Source organism: Carcharodon carcharias, chromosome 13, assembly GCF_017639515.1.
Source record: "Carcharodon carcharias isolate sCarCar2 chromosome 13, sCarCar2.pri, whole genome shotgun sequence".
In the NCBI taxonomy this organism is placed as follows: domain Eukaryota; kingdom Metazoa; phylum Chordata; class Chondrichthyes; order Lamniformes; family Lamnidae; genus Carcharodon; species Carcharodon carcharias.
This window is the reverse complement of record NC_054479.1, coordinates 59,359,358-59,383,709: the sequence shown is the minus strand read 5'-3', so window position 1 is coordinate 59,383,709 and position 24,352 is coordinate 59,359,358. Positions and strand designations below refer to the sequence as shown.

Below are 24,352 nucleotides of genomic sequence, written 5' to 3'. Positions count from 1 at the left end.
TTTATTGGCCACGGCATAGAATATAAGAGCAGGGAGGTGAAACTGGAACTATATAAAACATTACTTAGGCCACAACTTGAGTACTGTGTGCAGTTCTGGTCACTTCATTACAGAATGGACAGAATTGCACGAGAGAGGAGATTTGAGGTTGTTGCCAGGACGGGAAAATTGCAGCGAAAAGGAAAGACTTGATAGGCTGGGGTTGTTCTCCTTGGAACAGAGGAGGCTGAGGGGAAATTTGATTGAGATGTACAAAATTGTGAGGGGCCTGGATAGAGTGGATGGATGGGAAGGGCCTGTTTATTTTAACAGAGAGGTCAGTGACTGGGGGCACAGATTTAAAATGATAGGTAGAAAGATCAGGGGGGGGAGAATGAGGCAACATTTTTTCACCCAGAGGATTGCGGGAGTCAGGAATTCACTACCTGAAAGGGTAGTAGAGGCAGATACCCTGAACTCATTTAAAAGGTGTCTGGATGTGCATCTCAAGTGCTGTAACCTGCAGGGCTATGGACCAAATGCTGGAAAGTGGGATTAGGCTTGTTCCTTGGCTGGCGTAGACATGATGGCCAACTGGCCTCGTTCTGTGCCATAAATTTTCAATGATTCTATGTTAGTATGTGGAATTCTCTTCCCCAGAAAGCAGTGGAGGCTGGGACACTGAATTTATTCAAGGCTGAGTTAGACAGATTTTGTAGACAAGGGAGTCAAGGATTATGCGGGACAGGTGGCAAAGTGGAGTTGAGGCACAACCAGGTCAGCCATGAATGTGCTGAATGGCAGAGCAGGCTTGAAGGGCTGAACAGCCTATTTCTGTTCCTTAGTCCTATGTTCCTAACATTCACTGAGTGTCACACAGCAGGCCTACATGAATGCAGGTGCCATAGCTGAATGAAGCAAGAATGCAAATCTGTAGGCTTAATTACAGCAGTATCAAATTATTGAGAGTCAATCCATTCTAAAAGCATTGACGTAAACCAACAAAAGTTCTATTCCTATTGCTGAAAATCTCACTGGGGAAGACTGCATGGTCCAGCACCTACTGGTGCTATTAGTAAGGGGACTGGCAGGTTCTGGTCTGGTTCAATGCTTTGCCGTTCACCTTTCTGGCCACAAAATTTTCAATCCAGTAAGACAGCTTCAATAAATTACTGACTGAACGAATATAAATAAATAGAAAACCCTCACTTCTCCTCATAGTTCATCAATATGGAAAACAGAGAAAATATGATTGAAGATAAATGATGCAAAAGACATTGGAAGCTACAATCCTAATATGATCCTAATATCCAAAAGCAATTGAAATCAAGTCAACAGTATCAAAACAGGCTATCCGGCCTAACTGATCCGTGCTGCTGCTCGTGCTCTAACAAGCCATTCTGATCCTTGTGTTTTAAAGTAAGGCAGTAATAGTCACTGCTGGGATATCAGTAGGATGTCAAATACACCAGTTAGGTAAGGAAAGCATACATGAAAATCCAACACATGGGAGATCATATGTGAGCTCAGTAGGGTCTATGCTAAAGGCACATTTATATTGATCACAGGTGAAGGCTCATGTTCACCGTCTTCTGCTTCCCCACCCCACCTTTTGTTTTTTTGAATGTGCCTCAATAATTGGGAGGTCCACGATGTCACATAGGAAAAAGGTGCTGCTTCCCTTCCTAAACAGCACTGTGGGTGTAACTACATGGGCTACAGTGGTTCAAGAAGGCAGTTCACCACCACGTTCTCAAGGGCAATTAGGGATGGGCAATAAATGCTGGCCTAGCTAATGATGCCCACATCCTGTGAAAGAATAAAAAAAACTTCCACTGCCTTCGATAGTCGAAGGCAGCTGGTAATCTGAGTGAAATAAGGACTCAGAGTAGGCAGGCTTAGCAAGAGTGAACAAAAGCACTGAACGCCAGAATGACTAATGTCCTCCAAACAATTTTTGAGAGTATTAACATTGCAGAGAAAGGCGTGGAGGTAACAAAGCACAGGATGGTCGTGATGCCTAAAAGGCAAACTTATGCCGAACCATCATCAGCTCAACTACTGGTGGCAGATAAAGTGTGAATGGAAAAGCCGGATCATCTCAGTAACAAGAGACAAAATAATCTTTACTTTTCCAATTTACTGAAGAGCAGAAAGCCTGTGACTTAACATGATTATAACAACAAAAAAAAATGCAATGTGCTCCAACAACTGATTCCCAACTTCATTAAAGGAAGGACACAAGGAACTCAAGCACTGAACACAGGAACCTGAGCATCCCTCAAGGGCAATTCACAATGGGCAACACATGCAAGCTCTGAAAATATTCACTTGATTTGGGAACATAAATTGAAATAAAGTGTTTCGTCATGAAAATGGTTTTGTTGGGCAAAAGGCTTGGCAAAGAATGGCAGGAAGTAAAGGAGATATACAAAGGAAACCACCAGAGCTAGGGTGCTTGGGGCCCTTAGAAACAGGGATAGATTTGTTACTGAAATTCAACTTGAATATCTTCTCTTTTTTTTTAAAAATCAATGCAAAAATTGTCGCTGTGGAGAACATGGTGTTCAGAGTCTAGGGAACTCTTTTTTGGGGGTTAAGGATATTAAACGAGACCATAGCTACCTGCCCAGGTGAGCACATTAAAGTTCCTATAGCATCAATAGGTAGCAGCAAATTCTCCTGGTAGCCCTGTCAACAGATTAACTGAATATGTTTCTTTGGCTATTTGTGGGACTTTACTGGACACAAATTGGCTGCTGCACTTACCAACACAACAATATACTGAGAAGTACTCACTGGCTATGAAGAGCTGTCTACCCATTAGTTACGGTGATTGTTCGAGAGTTTGTTGAGTCCATTCAAATTCCTCAGATACTGAGGCAGTCTGTGCTTGCATGCAACAAGACAAAGACAACATTCAGGCTTGGGCTGCTCAGTGATAGGAAAGATTCCAGGCGCAAATATGCCAGGCAATGACCATCTCCAACAAGAGAATGTCTAACTACCTCCCCTTAACATCCTTTGGCATTTCTATCAAAATCCTGGACACCATCATTGACCAGAAACTTAACTGGACCAACTATATAAATACTCTGGCTACAAGAGCAGGGCAGAGGCTGGGAATTCTGTGGTGAGTAACTCACCTCCTGATTTCCCAAAGCTGGTACACCATCTACAAGATACAATTCAGAAGTGTGATCAACATGCCTGGAAGAGTGCAGCTCCAACAACACTGAAGAAGGTCGACACCTCCAGGACAAAGCAGCCTGCTAGGTCAGCACCCCAACTGCCATCTTAAACATTCACCCCTTCCACACTAGTATGGTGTGGCAGCAATGTACACCATCTACAAGACGCACAGCAGCAATTCACCAAGGCCCCTTCAACAGCAACTTCCACACCCAAAACCTCTACCACCTAGAAGGATAAGGGCAGCAGGCGCATAGGAATACTGTACAGGACTGGTTAGCTAAAAGGAAACAGGGAGTAGGGATAAATAAGTCATTTTTGGGTTGGCAAGATGTAATGAGTAGAGTATCACAGGCATCAGTGCTAGGGCTTCAACTATTTAGAATCTATATCAATAACTTGGATGAAGGGACCAAACGTATGGTTGTTAAATTTGCTGATGACACAAAGATAGGTAGGAAAGTAAGTTGTGAAGAGGACATCAGGAATCTGCCAAGGGATATAGTTAGGTAAGTGAATAGGCAAAAATGAGTGAGCAGATGGTGTATAATGTGGAAAAATGTGAACTTGTTCATTTTGGCAGGAAGAATAAAAAACAGCATATTATTTAAATGAAGACAAATTGTAGAACCCTGCAATACAGAGGGATCCGAGTGTTCTGGTACATGAATCACAAAAATTTAATAAGTGGGTACACTAGGCGATTAGGAAGGCAATGGAATATTGTTATTTATTGCAAAAGGATTGGAATACAAAAGTAGGGAAGTTTTGCTACAGTTGCACAGGACATTAGCAAGACCATATCCGGAATACTGTGTATAGCTTTGGTCTCCTTATTTAATAAAGGGTATCATTGCATTAGAAGCAGTGCGGAAAAGGTTTACTCAACTGATACCTGGGACGAAAGGATTGTCTCATGAGGAAAGGTTGGAATGGTATTCATTGTTGTTTAGAAGAATGAGAGGTGATCTAATTGAAACATATAAGATCCTGAGGGGACTTGACAGGGTGGGTGCTAAGAGCTTGTTTCCCTTTGTGAAAGAGCCTAGAACTAGGGGACACGGTATAAAATAAGTGGTCTCCCATTTAAGACAGAGATGAGGATTTTTTTTTCTCTCAAAGGTTATTAGTCTATGGAATTTTCTTCTCCAGAGAGCTGGGTCATTGAATATTTTAAGGTTGAGTTAGCTAGATTCTTGATTGACAAGGGAGTCAAAGGGAATAGGGGTGGATAGGAAAGTAGAGGCCACAATCAGATCAGCCATGATCTTAGCAAATGGCAGAGCAGGTTCAAGGAACAGAATGGCCTACTTCTGCTCCAAATTCATATGTTCGTATATACTACTACGTGGAAGTTCCCCTCCCAAGTCACACATCATTCTGACTTGGAAATAAATTGCTGTTCCTTCGCCGTCACTGGGTCAAAATACTGGAACTCCCTCCCTAACAGGGCTGTGGCAGTAACTTCAGTAAACGTATTGCAGCGGTTCAAGATGGCAGTTCTCACCAGCTTCTCAAGAGCGGTTACGGTTGGGCAATAAATGTTGGCCTTGCCAACAATGCCCACGTTCAGCGAATTAATTTAAAAAAGGAAATTACCTAATGCAGTTTATGGCAAATTACACTCAGCAGCCTTTTCAGAAGGTCACACTTCAAAAACATGGTAACGTGGGACTTTGAAACTGAAAGGTACAATAAAAATGCAAGTTCTTTGCTTCTTGGCACATGACAGGTGTACTGACAATTCAGATTTAATAGGTTTACATATTGGGTAATAAAAAAATGAAACAGACCATGTTCTGCTCCAAAAGGCATGAAACTTAGCTGGAGTTCAAATACAAGATGAAGAGAAGATTGGAAGATGTGGACGCAGCCATTAGTTACAATGAGTTTAAGCGGAATCAACCTAATGCAGCGAATGACAGATTACACTCCAAGCATCCTACTCAGAAGGTCGTACACTGAGTTCTGATGAAAGGCCATCGCATAAAACATCAACTTATCAATTCATCTTTCCACAGGTGTCGCTTGACCTATGCTTACAGCATTTTCCAGGTTTGATGTATGAAACAGGCTGCTGGAGGGGCAGTGGAAGTGGATACATCAGCAAATTCAAGTGGGAGTGTGAGATGTATAAGAGTGAGTAATGCATGATATTTTTGGAAGCTTGGAGCTGGCTGCTTTTTTCTGGTCATGTATTTATTGCACTTCAATAAACAGTCCCACCAAGAAAATCCTCATTACTAAGGTTGTCATTTCACACTAATTCTGAAATATGATTTTCTGAGTAGGTGCTCAAGAGTGTAATTTATCATTTACTATTAAATCGGTTCCTCTTTAAAAAAAATGCACTGTAACTAATGGTAACAGTCCTATCTCCCAATCTTCAGGTTCCTTACTCCATCTTATACTTAGACGCCACATCATTTTCATACCATTAGCTCCAAAAGCAATAAATTTTAGTGAAGATAATAAAACTCTTAATGGGATTGTATTGGTAAGCCAAAGATGAAGTATAGTTTTACGAAATGGTTGAAAAGGCATTGCTGTGCTTTAGGCATCGATACCTACTAAACTGTTCAAACGAAGTGTAAATGACCCCACAAATCACTCCACGTTCTCTTAAAGAGAATTTACTCCAAAAAAAAAACACTCAAATTCAAGCAAACTTTCTACAAAACTTCAGTTTCTTCATGGGGGTGGATGCATCAGGCTAAACATTTGATGCAGCTGATGAAATAAGTCTGTGACCTGCACCAGGCAGTAACTAACAATAGTGGGCAGAGTGGAGACCCTAACCTAGTCTTCTGCTAAGCAAGTGCACCTTTCTCTGCACTAAAGAGAAAGGACCGTTTAGTATTTGAAAGCACCAGAACTATGGCATACTTTGACTTGGCATGAACAATCCCCACAACATGCCTTCAATCTCACCTGTACCAGAAACAATGGGTGGTTTTTAATCTGTTCAAATGTAAGATAATAAAACATTAAATTCTGCTAATTATTATGCAATAAACACACGCCAACTCTCCAATCAACGGAGCATGGTCATCAATGAGACTTTTCAAGTGCCAAGGCAAAATCAAAGGACAGCGGATGCAGCCTGCAAGCCAAAGAAGTTCCTTTCACCTGAAATGAACCATTGGTGATGCCACATTTGAAATGCACATTTTGCCTTCAAAAGCAGGCGCTGCTACTGAGTTTGTCAATAGAAAAGTGATAAGGAGTTGTAAGAGGTGGTAAGGAGGTTTAAAGCTCAAATTTTTATCAGTCTCAACTTGTTTTCATTACAGAAAATTTCAAAGGGCAAGATCCAAGCCTTCAAATGGTGTTATACTGTTCAAGATGCAGCACTGTAAATTAAATGTTAAAAACTTGCTGGAGTGAACGAATGCAAACAGACCTGGCTGCAGTCCACCGAGTCTATTAATCTGCCGACACTCAACAGCAAAGACTAACATGAGAAGGGAGATCACTTGAGTAAGTACTGGAGGCCTTGCCAGTGTCCATGGAAGGGTACCCCAGCAACAGTCTGCCCCATTCTGAGGAGGGCAGAAAATGATAAATCCAGGGATGGGGATGGTGGAAGCCAGCCAACGAAGCACAGTGGTGAATCTATCTCCGAGACAACCAAGAAACTTTAATTAACAGAAGACAGATGTGATTTTCCAAGAAGCAACAAGGAAAGAAGCAATAACAGGCAGTGCTGGAAGAACTCCGGCAGGCCAGGCAGTGCTGGAAGTACCCCGGCAGGCCAGGCAGTGCTGGAAGTACTCCGGCAGGCCAGGCGGTGCTGGAAGTACTCCGGCAGGCCAGGCAGTGCTGGAAGTACCCCGGCAGGCCAGGCAGTGCTGGAAGTACTCCGGCAGGCCAGGCAGTGCTGGAAGTACCCCGGCAGGCCAGGCAGTGCTGGAAGTACTCCGGCAGGCCAGGCAGTGCTGGAAGTACTCCGGCAGGCCAGGCAGTGCTGGAAGTACTCCGGCAGGCCAGGCAGTGCTGGAAGTACTCCGGCAGGCCAGGCAGTGCTGGAAGTACTCTGGCAGGCCAGGCAGTGCTGGAAGTACTCCGGCAGGCCAGGCAGTGCTGGAAGTACTCCGGCAGGCCAGAGGAATTTAGATGAGCACTTGAAACGCCATAGCATACAGGGCTACGGGCCAAGTGCTGGAAAATGGGATTTTTATAGATAAGTGCTTGATGGCCGGCACGGACACAATGGGCCGAAGGGCCTATTTCTGTGCTGTACGACTCTATGGCTACGACAGTGCTGTAAGTACTCAGCAGCTCAGACAGTGCTGGAAATACTTAGCAAGTCTGGCAGCAACTGAACAAGTTCTGAAAAGTCATAATCGACTCAAAACATTAAATCTGTTTCTCTCTACACAGATGCTGCCAAACCTGCTGAGTTTTCCAGCATTTTCTGTTTTTATTTCGGATTTCTGGCATCTGCAGTATTTTGCTTTTAAGTACATTTTCTTTTCTGATAATCTTTTTTCAATACTTACCCCTGCTCCAATGCCTCAATTTTAACATTCTGGCTCCTCCCTATCTCTGTCGCCTCCTCCAATCCTACAATCTTCAAAGGTCTCAGTGATTCTCCAATACTGGCCTCTTAAGCATTTCCAATTTCCTTTATTCAGCCATTGGCAACCATGTCTTCAACTGCCTAGGCCCTAAGCTCTGGAATACCCTCCCTACATCTCTCCATTTCTCTCTTCCCCCTTAAAAACTTTTACACCAAGCTTTCGGTCACTTTTCCCATGTCTGCTTCTTTGTTTCAATGTCATTATTTTTGTCTGCTAATGCTTTTACAATGTTGAAAATGCTATATAAATGTAAGTTGTTGTTGGTTGTTACTGTTAGCAGGCTACTTGGTCATGGGCAAAGAGGGAATAACAAGTCCAATCCTGACCTTACTGATAGCCACACAAGTGCAGGGGAGCTGAACAGACATTATCGGATCAGCAGAAGTGGAGTTCTTGGCTGACTTTTCCCTCGTTCATCTAGGGGCACTTGAACCAACTGTTGTAATCATTTCACTGTCCCAGCTAAGGTCAAATAACTCAGCATATACTCTAGTGTGAATGGCTCGGCTACTCACTGCCTTTGTCAGCTAAACTGACGGGGAGCTTTAGAAACTCAGAGCCATTCAAGTATCTATTTCTGACCAAGTACCAGTTTGGCCAGAGCATCAACTATGTGCTATTCTGTAAGAATCTCAGTGAATAAATAAATTTCCATGTCATTAATATCAATCTAGGTTTTGACATGCCTTCAGGATGCAGATATTGCAAAAGAGTTTTGATCCATGGCATTTGTTCAGTGAAAGTCAATGCTTACAGTAAACACACAGCACATCCAAAAACACAGATTAGGCTTATGGGCTTTTGCAGATCTGAAAAATGCCATATGCAGTAGATGGCAAACAGACAACACACCATTATAATTGCCTGTGAAATTCTGGCTAAGTAGCTTTCATGCTTATTTTGTTCTGAAAGCCAATCGTGTATAGGTAGCAAGGGAAAATGCTTTTCTCTTTAGATCTGAATGTGCAAAATAAAAAAAGACAACTGTTCTCTCTAACGTTCTAAAACAACAACTTGCATTTATATAGCACCTTTAAAGCCTTATCTGAATGCTATCTCAGTCTAAAATACATCAGTTACAACACATCCAAATTGTAACTTGCAAAGTAAGTATTGGTCGATTATTTAAATGCAGGCTCTTTATACTTATTTTTATACTGCTCCCAGATCTTCCAAGAGGCATGCTGGAGGATTCCCAGAGGCAAATCCCTGCCTATCCCTCTGACTATGGGGATGTTCCTCCCCACCATTCCTCTCAATAGCAAAACTGTTCAAGATAGAGAACTCAACAGAGTGGCACAAATCAAATTTATGTCCGGATGCTCCATTCTATCAGGTCTTGGCAAATCTAGTGTTCGACACAATTGATCCAAGTGGTTCTTGTAGAGACACATTATCAGAGAGATGGGAGATTGCTGCTCTCCTGGCATCGGTATGATGCATCCATATGTTCCCCGGTCAGCCAATTGTCAATTGGGCAAGACCTGTGCATCGGTCTCTTTAACCTTGAGGAAATCACCCTTGTTTATTATTTTATTAATAGGCAGCTATTTTTCTGCTGCTAAACTAGTTTATAGTTCACATCAGATAGTTCCAGAAACTGAATATATTCTGGGTCATCTGTTGTCTGTTCAGTTCCAGATGCTGCACCTCAGGAAGGAAATGTTGGCCTTGGATGGAGTGCAACGTTGATCCACTTGAATGATGAAAGTGTTAAACGAGTTATATTATAAGGACAGGTTCCATCGGCTAAGCTTGTATTCCCTCAAGGATAGAAGGGTGATCTAATTGAGTTGTTTAACTAGCTTAAAGGATTTGATATGGTAGATAGACAGAAATCATTTCTAGTGGGGGAAACCCAGATCAAGAGGGCATAATCTTAAAATTAGAGCTAGGTCACTCAGGGGTGATGTCAGGCAGCACTCCTTCACAAAGAGAGTAGTGGAAATCTGGAATTCTCCCCTCCTATAAGTTGTTGAGGCTGAGGGTTAATTGAAAGTTTCAAAACAGAGATGGAGAAATGTTTGTTCAGTCAAGGCATTGAGGTTTAAGCAACCAAGGCAGGAAGATTAAGTTAAGACAAAGATCAGCCATGATCTAACCAGCCAGCAGAACAGGCTTGAGGGGCTGAATGGTCTACTCCTGTTTCTTTAACTGACACATTCTTCGGATGCTCCACTTAAGTAGTTTCCATTTGCCTGATATGAAGTGTGCACTGTCCCTCTGTAAAGACACATCTCATTTACTTCATCAAAGAAATTAGATTCACATTGACAAGGGTCGATGCTCAGACCTGACCTGCTGCAGGATCATTGCTGAACCTGTGCATATTTCCAGCAAAAAACCATCGGGTGGTCTCCAAATGCTTGCTCAGCAAGGACCCCCTATCCATCAGGGCATTGGTGGCAAGATTACTAAGAGGAATGGAAAGAGTCTCAGCCCTTAACATCCATGCCCCCCCACCGCCATGCTCACTACAAGATCTCATGGCGGCTCCACAAACAGAAAGCAAGTGTCCTCATCTATAAATTGGATCAGTGATTGTTTCTGAATTGTGAAGCGCTGTCTTGCTGCACTATTTTGTTATCAGGCTGAATGCTTAAAACAAAATTCGAAACCTTCATTGATTTCTGAGCCATTTTGATCATATCTATCACTTCAAGCAGGTGTCATTTTGTACCTACACTGATATGGTCATACAGCTTCGCTTACCTTAAACAATGGCACAGCATGAAGGGGCTGCTCACCCATACACACCAGGTCAACACCAATACCTGCACAGGGGACATAAATGTTAAAAAAAAGGTCATTAGGAGCTGACAGCTTTTCTTAAAAAAAATGCCAAGTATTTTCCATTCTTAGTCTGATAGAGCCCTAGGCCTGAAATTTTGCCACAACAGACAGCCTCTCTGTCCTGGTGAAAATGGTGGGGGTGCCCAAAAATCATAAGTCCCACACCCCAAACGTGGCACATCCCATTTTTGCAGGGGCGGGTGTGTTTCACGATTTACACAGCTGGAGACAGCTGGCTACTGAAATCATCGGCTGCCTCCACTGAAGTGGGATTTTCGTAGTCCAGGAGTGTGAAGCCTGAAGTGTACAGAGTAGACCAGGTAAGAGCTGGAATGAACTTGGTGGATTCGTTTGGGTAATTAGGGTACCCATTTGGACCTGGTCGCGGGACACCTTTGAGAGAGGGCAGATGATCTTTGGGATTGTTACAATTAGACCTGGATATGCGCAAAAAGTTCATAAACGCATTAACTGTTAAGCTCATTGGGACTTGCAACAGACCTGTCAAAGGGACTGTCAAAACTGCCAAAAGCACCTGTCAAGAGTGTCAAGAGGACCTGTCAAAGCATCTGTCACAGAGAGCTGTCAAGGTATTTAAAAGTCCTGCCCTTTAAATGTTCAAAAAGAATGTCTGAAATGTTTAAAAAAATCATTGATTGCTATTTCACTGTGTCTGTTGACAGAAGCCTGAGGGCTTCCATTATTGGATTATTGTTGCATGACTGATTTCACGAACATTCATTATCAAGTAGGGTGCCTACAATTTCACAGTTTGATTGTCCGCTACAAGTGGTTATAGACTCTTTGAAGTGGAACAATGAATTTCAATGCTTGTTGTTATGAGGTATTATGCTATTGAATGAAATGTTTGTTGTTATAAGACTTTACGTAGTTGAATGTAAATGTAATAAATGGGTTTTTAATGAACATGGGCATTTATCCAATTATCGTGAAGTCTGAAAAAGACACATAGAACTTTATTTCACAGAACTTTATTTTATCTCATCTCTACTTGAGTCCTGAGGTGGATACTGGGTGAGTTGGCATAGTAGGTGGGGAGGCCTGGACTGGCATAAGGGCTATAAAGGGCCATGGGGGATGAGCACAGGGGCATAGGTTGGCATGGGGAGTATGAGGGGCCATGGGGGGTTGGGTGGAAGGGCACAGGGTGGCATGGATGAAGCTTGTGGAGTGAGAGTTTAGGAGAGGTGAGAGATGGAGGGATATTTCGTGTTTTATGCTTTTAAAAAAATTTTGGACACAGTGCCAGGTCCCTGAGACAGCCTTCCATTCTGCCTCTCTCTGCACCAGGTATCCTCCTCAGCATTTCCAGAGTCACCCACTCTGGCTTCTAATGTAACACACACCACCACCAACACCCCACCCCCCCCGACCAACTCCGGATCAAAAATCTGATGTCTGGGCAGCAATTTTTAAAAGTCAGGCTCACGAGCTGGAAATTCTCCCACCTCTGCGTACACAACACATGGATAAAAATCCAGGCTCGAGTGTTTCCTCATGCAAAGAGACTGGGGCTAAATGAATGAGGCTGCTAGGTGACACAGAATACCACACAATCAAAATGCTGTGCTATACAGTAGTGGAATGTGAGATTTTGTTCTATATCCACATGCTAAGCAATATCCCTTTCCTTCGATCTCAGACACACAGTCGTATCCTGGGCAGCTGCCTGGCAGTACTCATCCCCCACAGAGAAATCAGAAAGAATAACCCCCTGTATTGGCTGTGTTGATAGAGAGGCCAGTTTGAGAACAGTATTGGTGGGATCCTGGAGACAGTTCACCCCCTCACCCTTCAATAGCTTACGATGAGACCTTGATTGGGCAGGTTAAAAGGAACCAGTCAATATAATAAAGTTTAATAAAGTTGGAGAAGACATGGAGGGGACTAAATAGAAAGCAGCCATAGGAATCGTGATGTGTGATTAACCTGCTCCCACAGTTTGAAGTTCATGCTGCCTGCTCATTAGGATGATGGTTGCATGCAGCCGGTGTTAATTGTGCTGTTCATTGGATGGATACATCAGCCGGGGGGCCCCAAAATCGTAACATACTAAGGCTATTTAAAGCTAGCCTGTATGTCTTAAAGGGAAGCCGCACTGTGATGCCTGAAAGGCTTGGTAGTCACCTCAGTAAAAGAATCTTCAAACCTATAGCCCCCAACTGCACCACTAGCCTCACACAAGGCTCAATTCACCACACTCCCATCTGTCATGTACCAACAATCTGTGTCAATCAGCACTCAAGTCTAACGTTCAATGCCGAACCACACTCTCACCCACTTAACATTATGGCAGGACTCATACTTACACCTCATAGCTTGTATCCACTGCTAGCTATTCAATCATGAAAGCCACATCACCCAAACAGATTGCACCACACTCACAGACATACTTCTCTGTCTTGCAGGACAAGGTGGTGCACAATGAGAGGCAGCAAGCACTAACCAGAGTGGGAAAAGGCACACCTGTGTGGCCAAAGCCCCCCCCGGAGCCAGTGCTCACCATTACTGAAGCAGCCATTGCTAAGCTAGTGGCTAGCAGCAGAGCTGAATCAACTGAAGATGACGATGTCCTATACATAATCCTCCTCCTCATATCCCAATCCCTCTTCTGATTTACAAGCTGCAGGTGGCATGAGTATGCACCATTTATTTTGTCCCCAACCTCCCTTACCATAACCATACCCTTGAAACTTTCTCCTTTCAGATACCCAAGGAGCACAACCTGGCTAGGCAGTGGAGGAAGAGCAAGACGACAGTGATGATGAAGACACTCTGAAACTTGATCTGACATTCGCAGCCACCAATTCAGATACTAACACTGCAAATAATTCAAAGTGTAGAACAGATGCAGGATCTAGACAAGCCAGGGCAGGGGCAAGGATAGCACGGTTGTTAGCTCGCTGGAAGGTGAGGTTACACGCAAGTTCTGCTGCAGAGGACTCAGATGAGGAATTTGATGGGGAAGGTGACAGGAATAGTGCTGATGGATATGAACAATGAAATGCTTGGTGCACTGTCTGAAAGCCTGTGTTCAATGTCAAGGAGCTTGGAGAAATCCAGCACTAACTTCATACAGGGTTTTGTGCAGAGCTTACTGGTCATCCTTTACAGCACCGAAATGGTGGCCAACTTCACTCGCACGCTTGTGTGCCCAATCATGGTGCAGTGTCTGATGGCCAATGTCTCCGTTTTCATTGCAGTACAATTAGTGGCAGTGAATCCATGGAGGGTAAAATGTTGGAGACCAGCCAGAATTGCCTTAGAATAGTGAAGTCTAGAGGTAACAAAGAAATGGATGAAGGTTTCAGCAGCAGAAGAACTGAGGCAGGAATCAAGCTGGCTGATGTTATGGATGTAGAAAACAGGCAGCTTTAGTGATGGCGCATTTTGTGGTTGACAGTTCATCTCAGGGTCAAGTATGACACCAAGGTTGCGAACGATTTAGCTTGGATTCGGGCAGTTGCCAGGGAGAGGGATGGAGCCAGTAGCTAAGGAACTGAGTTTCGAGCAGGCACCAAAGTCAATAGCTTCAGTATTGCCAATAATTAATTGGAGGAGATTTCTGCTCATCCAGTACGGAATGTCAGATAGACATTGGAGGGGGTTGCAATAGGCGGTGGTGAGGTAGAGCTGGTTGTCATCAGCGTACATGCAAAAACTAACACTGTGTTTTTGGGTGATGTTGCTGAGGGACAGCATGTAGATGGGAAATGGTGGGGGTCCATGGATAAATCCTTGGGGAACACCAGAGATAACTTTGCAGGAATGGGAAGAGCTGGCAATTCTCTGGCTACGATTAGGTAGATAAGAATGGAACCGGACTTGTAAAGTTCCACTCAGTTCGATGATGGTGGAAAGGCACTGGAGGAGGACGGTCAAAGGCTGTGGACAGGTTGAGGAGGAGGGATAGTTTATTTTTATCACTGTCACATGGGATGTTACTTGTGACATTGAATGTTGCGGTTCTGTAGCATAGGCAGAAACATGATTGCAGAGATTCAAAAATCAAGTTCTGGGAAAGATGAGCACAAATTTGGGAGGCAACAACACACTCAAAGGCCTTGGAAAGGAAAAGAAGGTTGGAGATGAGGTGATTGTTTGCAAGGATGGAGGAGCCAAGGGTTGTTTTTTTTGAGGAGAAGGATAGTGACAGCAAGTCTGAAGGAGGAAGGGATTAAATCTCAGGAGAGAGAACTATTCACAGTGTCATCTAACATGGGAACCAGGAAAGGAAGTTGGGTAGGAAAGGAATAGGTTAGTGGGAATAGGGTCGAGAAAATGAAGGAAATGATTCTTGTGGACAAAATGATCTCAGATTGGAGAGAAACTAGAGAAGGAAACAAATTCAGGGGTAGGGCTGAAGGGAGTTGGAGGGAGCCATAAAGGAAATTATACCCACTGGGCTAGGGAAAGGGAGGGGAATGACAGCGGCAGATGATTGGATGGTCTGAATCTTGGTGAAAAAGAAATCCATGAACCCCTCACATTCATTACATTTATTTCACTCAAGGTAGCTCTTCATATATTGCCTAGACAGAAAGGGGCAGCCTAGATTGTCATCTCCCTTCCCCCTCTTCTAGCAGCTTGACCTGATCTGCATGGCCTCTGTTCATTTTTCCAGTCATGCTTATCCCAAGGAGAAGGCCAATTGGTCCATCCTTGACTGACAGCACTGGCTTGTAGAGAAACCTTGAAGTTAGGAAAAACTCCTTCAGCCCCTTCCGCACCAGTCCCTGCAGACCAAGCTTGTCCAACTCGCAGCCCATGGGCAGGTATGTGGCCCACAAAGCCATTCGGTGTGGCCCCCAGAGCCACAGTTCAAAGTGCCAGTAAGTGAAGTTGAAGATTCTACAAGGGGCTGCTCCTCCAATCACAGGCTGTTCCTCTCCTGTGTTTGCTGCTTATAGGCTCACTAGCGAACCTATCTGCAGCAAATATGGAAAAGTACAGGCTGTGATTGGAGGAGCAGTAAACACCAGCGGTGGTGAGTACGCTAGGGGAGGGCAGGGGAGCAGGGCAGTGTTGGAGAAGGAGTGACTGCCGGGGCCTAAGGGGGAAGGAGAGATTGCGGATCCAACGGGGAGAAGAGACTGCGGGGGTTTCGTGCTGAGATACTGGCTGCAAGGCCCATAGGAGAGATGCTGTGGAACCAAGGGTCAGGGAAGGGAAGAGGCTGGCTGGTGTGTGTGTGTGTGTGTGTGTGTGTGTGTGTGAGAGAGAGAGACAGAGAGAGTGTGTGAGTGCGTGATAGTGAGAGTGACAGAGTGTATGTGAGTGTGTGTGAGTGAAACAGAGAGAGAGAGCGTGTGAGTGTGTGATAGTGAGAGTGACAGAGAGTGTATGTGAGTGTGTGTGTGTGAAACAGAGAGAGAGAGTGTGTGAGAGAGAAAGTGAATGTGAGAGAGAGGCATTGTATGAGAGTGGGTATGTGAGAGAGTGTGAGGGAGATAGAATATGTGGGAGAGAGTGTGTAAAAGAGAGTGTGCATGTGAGAGAGTATGGGCAGAATTTTCCACTCAGTGCCTGTCACGCTCAAGCGTGAAATAGCACGCGATGATGTCAGGCAAGCATCCCAATGTCATCGCGCACTCGCACAATACCTCAGTTGGCGGGCACGCGCGAGAGTCGGCGACATGCCCACCGACAACTAATAGGCCTATTAAGACCATTAAAGCAACAACTGAAGGCAATTTTTGCTGCCCGTCCAATGTTACGGTTGGCGAGCGGGCGAATCAGCCAGGCAACATTTGCATTTTTGAGGAAACTTCATTCAAGGGTGGGATGAGGTTTCTGTGATTAATTTAATAAAGATTAAAATGGTTTGAAAAAATTATCATCCATATATTGAGGTGCCTCATTCTGACCAGTGTACATTTTTTCCTGATTTTACATTCTGTTTTTATTGATCTTAAGTTCGTCAGCTCCCTGAGGCAGCTCTCCTTCCACACTCCCCCACGCCCACGCTGACTTCAGCACTCGCTCTCCTCTCGACCCACCCCAGCAGTGCTGAGACTTTCAGTACGTTATTCACCCTGGCTGGCCGTTGATTGGCCAGCCCGCGTGAAATCACAGTCGGGGGCCGATCACGGTCAGCAGTCCATTCTGGGGCCTGCCTATCACAGCTGTCCACCGACCCGAAAATTTTGCCCGATGTGAGAGAGAGAGCAAGCAAGTGAGAGAGCGAGCGAGTGAGAGCACGCGAGCAAGCAAGAGAGTGAGAGAGTGCGAGGGAGAGCGAGTGCGAGGGAGAGCGAGTGCGAGGGAGAGCGAGTGCGAGGGAGAGCGAGCGCGAGGGAGAGCGAGCGCGAGGGAGAGCGAGCGCGAGGGAGAGCGAGCGCGAGGGAGAGCGAGCGCGAGGGAGAGCGAGCGCGAGGGAGAGCGAGCGCGAGGGAGAGCGAGCGCGAGGGAGAGCGAGCGCGAGGGAGAGCGAGCGCGAGGGAGAGCGAGCGCGAGGGAGAGCGAGCGCGAGGGAGAGCGAGCGCGAGGGAGAGCGAGCGCGAGGGAGAGCGAGCGCGAGGGAGAGCGAGCGCGAGGGAGAGCGAGCGCGAAGAGAGCGAGCGAGAGCGCGAGCGAGCGAGAGCGCGAGCGAGCGAGAGCGCGAGCGAGCGAGAGCGAGAGAGAGAGCGAGCGCGAGAGAGAGCGAGCGCGAGAGAGAGAGAGCGAGCGCGAGAGAGAGAGCGAGCGCGAGAGAGAGAGCGAGCGAGAGAGAGAGCGAGCGCGAGAGAGAGAGCGAGCGCGAGAGAGAGAGCGAGCGCGAGAGAGAGAGCGAGCGCGAGAGAGAGCGAGCGCGAGAGAGAGCGAGCGCGAGAGAGGGAGCGAGCGCGAGAGAGGGAGCGAGCGCGAGAGAGGGAGCGAGCGCGAGAGAGGGAGCGAGCGCGAGAGAGGGAGCGAGCGCGAGAGAGGGAGCGAGCGCGAGAGAGGGAGCGAGCGCGAGAGAGGGAGCGAGCGCGAGAGAGAGAGCGAGCGCGAGAGCGAGAGCGAGCGAGAGAGAGCAAGAGAGAGCGAGAGAGAGAGCGAGTGAGAAAGAGAGCGAGCGAGAAAGAGAGCGAGCGAGAAAGAGAGCGAGCGAGAAAGAGAGCGAGCGAGAAAGAGAGCGAGCGAGAAAGAGAGCGAGCGAGAAAGAGAGCGAGCGAGAGAGCGAGCGAGAGAGCGAGCGAGAGAGCGAGCGAGAGAGCGAGCGAGAGAGCGAGCGAGCGAGAAAGAGAGCGAGCGAGAGCGAGCGTGAGCGAGCGCGAGCGAGAGAGAGCGAGCGAGAGCGAGCGAGAGAGCGAGCGCGAGCGAGAGAGCGAGCGCGAGCGAGAGAGAGCGAGCGAGAGAGAGGGAGCGAGCGCGAGCGAGAGAGAGCGAGCGAGAGAGAGGGAGCGAGCGCGAGCGAGAGAGAGAGCGCGAGAGAGGGAGCGAGCGCGAGAGAGGGAGCGAGCGCGAGAGAGGGAGCGAGCGCGAGAGAGGGAGCGAGCGCGAGAGAGGGAGCGAGCGCGAGAGAGGGAGCGAGCGCGAGAGAGGGAGCGAGCGCGAGAGAGGGAGCGAGCGCGAGAGAGGGAGCGAGCGCGAGAGAGGGAGCGAGCGCGAGAGAGGGAGCGAGCGCGAGAGAGGGAGCGAGCGCGAGAGAGGGAGCGAGCGCGAGAGAGGGAGCGAGCGCGAGAGAGGGAGCGAGCGCGAGAGAGGGAGCGAGCGCGAGAGAGAGCGAGCGCGAGAGAGAGAGCGAGAGCGAGAGCGAGAGCGAGCGAGAGCGAGCGAGAGCGAGCGAGAGCGAGCGAGAGCGAGAGAGAGCGAGAGAGAGCGAGAGAGAGCGAGAGAGAGCGAGAGAGAGCGAGAGAGAGCGAGAGAGAGAGAGCGAGAGCGAGCGAGAGCGAGAGAGAGCGAGATAGAGCGAGATAGAGCGAGATAGAGCGAGATAGAGCGAGATAGAGCGAGATAGAGCGAGAGAGCGAGCGAGAGCGAGAGCAAGCGAGAGCGAGAGCAAGCGAGAGCGAGAGCAAGCGAGAGCGAGCGAGGGGGAGCGAGCGAGCAAGAGCGAGAGAGCGAGAGCGAGCGAGAGCGAGAGAGCGAGAGAGAGCGAGAGAGAGCGAGAGAGAGCGAGAGAGAGCGAGAGAGAGCGAGAGCGAGCGAGAGCGAGCGAGAGAGAGCGAGAGAGAGCGAGAGAGAGCGAGAGAGAGCGAGAGCGAGCGAGAGCGAGCGAGAGCGAGAGCGAGAGCGAGCGAGAGCGAGCGAGAGCGAGCGAGAGCGAGCGAGATAGAGCGAGCGAGAGCGAGAGGGAGCGAGCGAGCGAGCAAGAGCGAGAGAGAGCGAGCGAGAGCGAGCGAGAGCGAGAGGGAGCGAGAGCGAGAGCGAGCGAGAGCGAGAGCGAGAGCGAGCGAGAGCGAGAGCGAGCGAGAGCGAGAGCGAGAGAGAGCGAGAGCGAGAGAGAGCGAGAGAGAGCGAGAGAGAGCGAGCGAGAGCGAGAGAGAGCGAGAGAGAGCGAGAGAGAGCGAGAGAGAGCGAGAGCGAGAGAGAGCGAGAGAGAGCGAGAGAGAGCGAGAGAGAGCGAGAGAGAGCGAGAGAGAGCGAGAGCGAGCGAGAGCGAGCGAGAGCGAGATAGAGCGAGATAGAGCGAGCGAGCGAGAGAGAGAGCGAGCGAGAGAGCGAGCGAGAGAGCGAGCGAGAGAGCGAGCGAGAGAGCGAGCGAGAGAGCGAGCGAGAGCGAGTGCAAGCGAGAGCAAGCGAGAGCGAGCGAGATCGAGCAAGAGCGAGCAAGAGCGAGCAAGAGCGAGCAAGAGCGAGAGAGCGAGCGAGAGCGAGAGAGCGAGCGAGAGCGAGAGAGCGAGCGAGAGCGAGAGAGCGAGCGAGAGCGAGCGAGCGAGAGCGAGAGGGAGCGAGAGCGAGATAGAGCGAGATAGAGCGAGATAGAGCGAGCGAGCGAGAGAGCGAGCAAGAGAGCGAGCGAGAGAGCGAGCGAGAGAGCGAGCGAGAGAGCGAGCGAGAGAGCGAGCGAGAGAGCGAGCGAGAGAGCGAGCGAGAGAGCGAGCGAGAGAGCGAGCGAGAGCGAGTGCAAGCGAGAGCAAGCGAGAGCGAGCGAGATCGAGCAAGAGCAAGCGAGTGAGAGAGAGCGAGAGCAAGCGAGCGAGAGAGAGCGAGAGCAAGCGAGCGAGAGAGAGCGAGAGCAAGCGAGAGAGCGCGTGTCGCGAGAGAGCGCGTGCTCGCGAGAGAGAGAGCGCGTGCTCGCGAGAGAGAGAGCGCGTGCTCGCGAGAGAGCGCGTGCTCGCGAGAGAGAGAGCGCGAGCGCGCGAGAGAGAGCGCGAGAGAGAGCGCGAGAGAGAGAGCGCAAGAGAGAGAGCGCGAGAGAGAGTGCAAGAGAGAGAGCGCGAGAGAGAGAGCGCGAGAGAGAGAGCGCGAGAGAGAGAGCGCGAGAGAGCGCGAGAGAGAGAGCGCGAGAGAGAGACCAAGCGAGAGAGACCGAGTGAGAGAGACCGAGCGAGAGAGACCGAGCGCGCGAGAGAGAGCGCGCGAGAGAGACCGAGAGAGAGAGCAAGAGAGAGAGAGCGAGAGAGAGCGAGAGAGAGAGTGCGAGAGTGAGAGAGCGCGAGAGAGCGAGAGAGAGAGAGCGCGCGCACGCGAGAGAGAGCGCGCGCACGCGAGAGAGAGCGCGCGCACGCGAGAGAGAGCGCGAGAGAGAGCGCGCGCGAGAGAGCGCGAGAGAGAGAGCGCGAGCGAGAGAGCGCGAGAGAGAGCGCGGGAGAGAGCGCGGGAGAGAGCGCGGGAGAGAGCGCGGGAGAGAGCGCGGGAGAGAGCGCGGGAGAGAGCGCGGGAGAGAGCGCGAGGGAGAGAGCGCGAGGGAGAGAGCGCGAGGGAGAGAGCGCGAGGGAGAGCGCGCGCGAGAGAGCGCGCGCGAGAGAGCGCGCGCGAGAGAGCGCGCGAGAGAGAGCGCGCGAGAGAGAGCGCGCGAGAGAGAGCGCGAGAGAGAGAGCGCGAGAGAGAGAGCGCGAGAGAGAGAGCGCGAGAGAGAGAGCGCAAGAGAGAGAGCGCAAGAGAGAGAGAGCGAGAGAGAGAGCGCAAGAGAGAGAGAGCGAGAGAGAGAGCGCGAGCGCAAGCACGCGCACGAGAGAGCGCGCACCTGAGAGAGCGCGAGCGCGCCTGAGAGACACGCGAGCGCGCCTGAGAGAGAGCGCGAGAGAGAGCGCGCGAGAGAGCGAGAGAGAGACCGAGAGAGCGAGCGCGCGAGAGAGAGCGCGCGAGAGAGAGCGCGCGAGAGAGAGCGCGCGAGAGAGCGCGCGAGAGAGCGCGAGAGAGAGTGAGAGCGCGAGAGAGAGTGAGAGCGCGAGAGAGCGCGAAAGAGAGTGAGAGCGCGAGAGAGCGCGAGAGAGAGTGAGAGCGCGAGAGAGCGCGAGAGAGAGAGCGCGAGAGAGCGCGAGTGCGAGAGCGCGCGAGAGAGAGCGCGAGAGAGCGCGAGCGCAAGCACGCGCACCTGAGAGAGCGCGCACCTGAGAGAGCGCGAGCGCGCCTGAGAGAGCGCGAGCGCGCCTGAGAGCACAAGTGCATGAGAGATCGAGAGAGTGCGCATGAGAGAGAGCGCGTGCGCGCGAGAGAGAGAGCGCGCGAGAGAGAGAGGGCGAGAGAGAGAGGGCGAGAGAGAGAGAGCGCGAGAGAGAGAGAGCGCGAGAGAGAGAGAGCGCGAGAGAGAGAGAGCGCGAGAGAGAGAGCGCGAGAGAGAGAGCGCGCGAGAGAGAGAGCGCGCGAGAGAGAGAGCGCGCGAGAGAGAGAGCGCGAGAGAGAGAGAGCGCGCGCGAGAGCGCGTGCGAGAGAGAGAGAGAGCGCGCGCACGAGAGAGCACGCGAGAGAGAGAGCGCAAGAGAGAGAGAGCGCGAGAGAGAGAGCGCGAGAGAGAGAGCGCGAGAGAGAGAGCGCGCGAGAGAGAGAGAGCGCGAGAGAGAGAGAGCGCGAGAGAGAGAGAGCGCGAGAGAGAGAGAGCGCGAGAGAGAGAGAGCGCGAGAGAGAGCGAGCATGAGAGAGCGAGCGCGCGCAAGAGAGAGAGAGTGCGTGCGCGAGAGAGAGAGAGCGCGCGAGAGAGAGAGAGAGCGCTCGAGAGAGAGAGAGCGCTCGAGAGAGAGAGAGCGCGCGAGAGAGAGAGAGCGCGCGAGAGAGAGAGAGCGCGCGAGAGAGAGAGAGCGCAAGAGAGAGAGAGAGCGCAAGAGAGAGCGCGCGAGAGAGAGAGCGCAAGAGAGAGAGAGCGCAAGTGCGAGAGCGCGAGAGAGAGAGCGCGAGTGCGAGAGCGCGCGAGAGAGAGAGCGCGCGAGCGCAAGCGCGCGCACGGGAGAGCGCGCGCGCGAGAGAGAGAGCGCGCGAGAGAGAGCGCGCGCGAGAGAGAGAGCGCGCGCGAGAGAGAGAGCGCGCGCGAGAGAGAGCGCGCGAGAGAGAGCGCGCGCGAGAGAGAGCGCGCGAGAGAGAGAGCGCGCGAGAGAGAGCGCGCGAGAGAGAGCGCGCGAGAGAGAGCGCGCGAGAGAGAGCGCGAGAGAGCGCGAGAGAGAGCGCGAGAGAGAGCGCGAGAGAGAGCGCGAGAGAGAGAGCGCAAGAGAGAGCGCAAGAGAGAGCGCGCAAGAGAGAGAGAGCGCAAGAGAGAGCGCGAGAGAGAGAGCGCGAGAGAGAGAGAGCGAGAGAGAGCGAGAGAGAGAGAGCACGAGCGCAAGCGCGCGCACGAGAGAGCGCGCACCTGAGAGAGCGCGAGCGCGCCTGAGAGACAGCGCGAGCGCGCCTGAGAGAGAGCGCGAGAGAGAGCGCGCGAGAGAGCGAGAGAGAGACCGAGAGAGAGAGCGCGAGAGAGAGAGAGCGCGAGAGAGAGAGAGCGCGCGAGAGAGAGCGCGAGAGAGAGAGAGCGCGAGAGAGAGAGAGAGCGCGAGAGAGAGAGCGCGAGAGAGAGAGCGCGAGAGAGAGCGCGAGAGAGAGAGCGCGAGAGAGAGAGCGCGAGAGAGAGAGCGCGAGAGAGAGTGAGAACGCGAGAGAGAGTGAGAGCGCGAGAAAGCGCGAAAGAGAGTGAGAGCGCGAGAGAGCGCGAGAGAGTGTGAGAGCGCGAGAGAGAGAGCGCGAGAGAGCGCGAGTGCGAGAGCGCGCGAGAGAGAGAGAGCGCGAGAGAGCGCGAGCGCAAGCGCGCGCACCTGAGAGAGCGCGCACCTGAGAGAGGGCGAGCGCGCCTGAGAGCACAAGTGCATGAGAGATCGAGAGAGTGCACATGAGAGAGAGCGCGTGCGCGCGAGAGAGAGAGCGCGAGAGAGAGCGCGAGAGAGAGAGCGCGCGAGAGAGAGAGCGCGCGAGAGAGCGCGCGAGAGAGAGAGAGCGAGAGAGAGAGCGCGAGAGAGAGAGAGCGCGAGAGAGAGAGAGCGCGAGAGAGAGAGCGCGAGAGAGAGAGCGCGAGGGAGAGAGCGCGAGGGAGAGCGCGCGAGGGAGAGCGCGCGAGGGAGAGCGCGCGAGGGAGAGCGCGCGAGGGAGAGCGCGCGAGGGAGAGCGCGCGCGAGAGAGAGAGCGCGAGAGAGAGAGCGCGAGAGAGGGAGCGCGAGAGAGAGAGCGCGAGAGAGAGAGCGCGAGAGAGAGAGCGCGAGAGAGAGAGAGAGCGCGAGAGAGAGAGCGCGAGCGCAAGCGCGCGCACGAGAGAGCGCGCACCTGAGAGAGCGCGAGCGCGCCTGAGAGAGCGCGAGCGCGCCTGAGAGAGCGCGAGCGCGCCTGAGAGAGCGCGAGCGCGCCTGAGAGAGAGAGCGAGAGAGAGAGCGAGAGAGAGAGCGAGAGAGAGAGCGAGAGAGAGAGCGAGAGAGCGCGCGAGAGAGAGCGCGCGAGAGAGAGCGCGCGAGAGAGAGCGCGCGAGAGAGAGCGCGCGAGAGAGAGCGCGCGAGAGAGAGCGCGCGAGAGAGAGCGCGTGAGAGAGAGCGCGCGAGAGAGAGCGCGAGAGAGAGAGCGCGCGAGAGAGAGCGCGAGAGAGAGAGCGCGAGAGAGAGAGCGCGAGAGAGAGAGCGCGAGAGAGAGAGCGCGAGAGAGAGAGCGCGAGAGAGAGCGCGAGAGAGAGAGCGCGAGAGAGAGCGCGAGAGAGAGAGCGCGAGAGAGAGCGAGAGAGAGTGAGAGCGCGAGAGAGAGTGAGAACGCGAGAGAGCGCGAGAGAGAGTGAGAGCGCGAGAGAGCGCGAGAGAGAGTGAGAGCGCGAGAGAGCGCGAGAGAGAGTGAGAGCGCGAGAGAGCGCGAGAGAGAGTGAGAGCGCGAGAGAGCGCGAGAGAGTGAGAGCGCGAGAGAGCGCGAGAGAGAGTGAGAGCGCGAGAGAGTGAGAGCGCGAGAGAGAGTGAGAGCGCGAGAGAGCGCGAGAGAGAGTGAGAGCGCGAGAGAGCGCGAGAGAGAGTGAGAGCGCGAGAGAGCGCGAGAGAGCGCGAGAGAGCGCGAGAGAGCGCGAGAGAGCGCGAGAGCGCGAGAGCGCGAGAGAGCGCGAGAGCGCGAGAGAGCGAGAGAGCGCGAGAGAGCGCGAGAGAGCGCGAGAGAGAGAGAGCGCGAGAGAGAGAGCGCGAGAGAGAGAGAGCGCGAGAGAGAGAGAGCGCGAGAGAGAGAGAGCGCGAGAGAGAGAGAGCGCGAGAGAGAGAGAGCGCGAGAGAGAGAGAGCGCGAGCGCAAGCGCGCGCACGAGAGAGCGCGCACCTGAGAGAGCGCGAGCGCGCCTGAGAGACAGAACGAGAGAGCGAGAGAGAGAGCGAGAGAGAGAGCGAGCGAGAGAGAGAGCGAGCGAGAGAGAGAGCGAGCGAGAGAGAGAGCGAGCGAGAGAGCGAGCGAGCGAGAGAGCGA

At 51.2% G+C, this 24,352-nt stretch overlaps 1 protein-coding gene across 5 annotated transcripts in view; it reads right to left on the bottom strand.

Annotated features, from left to right (window-relative positions):
- Positions 1-24,352, bottom strand: part of depdc5 (DEP domain containing 5, GATOR1 subcomplex subunit) — a 197,980-nt gene that overhangs the window by 123,381 nt on the left and 50,247 nt on the right. For all 5 annotated transcript variants that reach the window (XM_041202862.1, XM_041202864.1, XM_041202860.1 and 2 more), the window contains exon 15: positions 10,467-10,528. In XM_041202862.1, the coding sequence (XP_041058796.1) occupies positions 10,467-10,528 (62 nt within the window). The remainder of the gene's footprint in view (positions 1-10,466; positions 10,529-24,352) is intronic.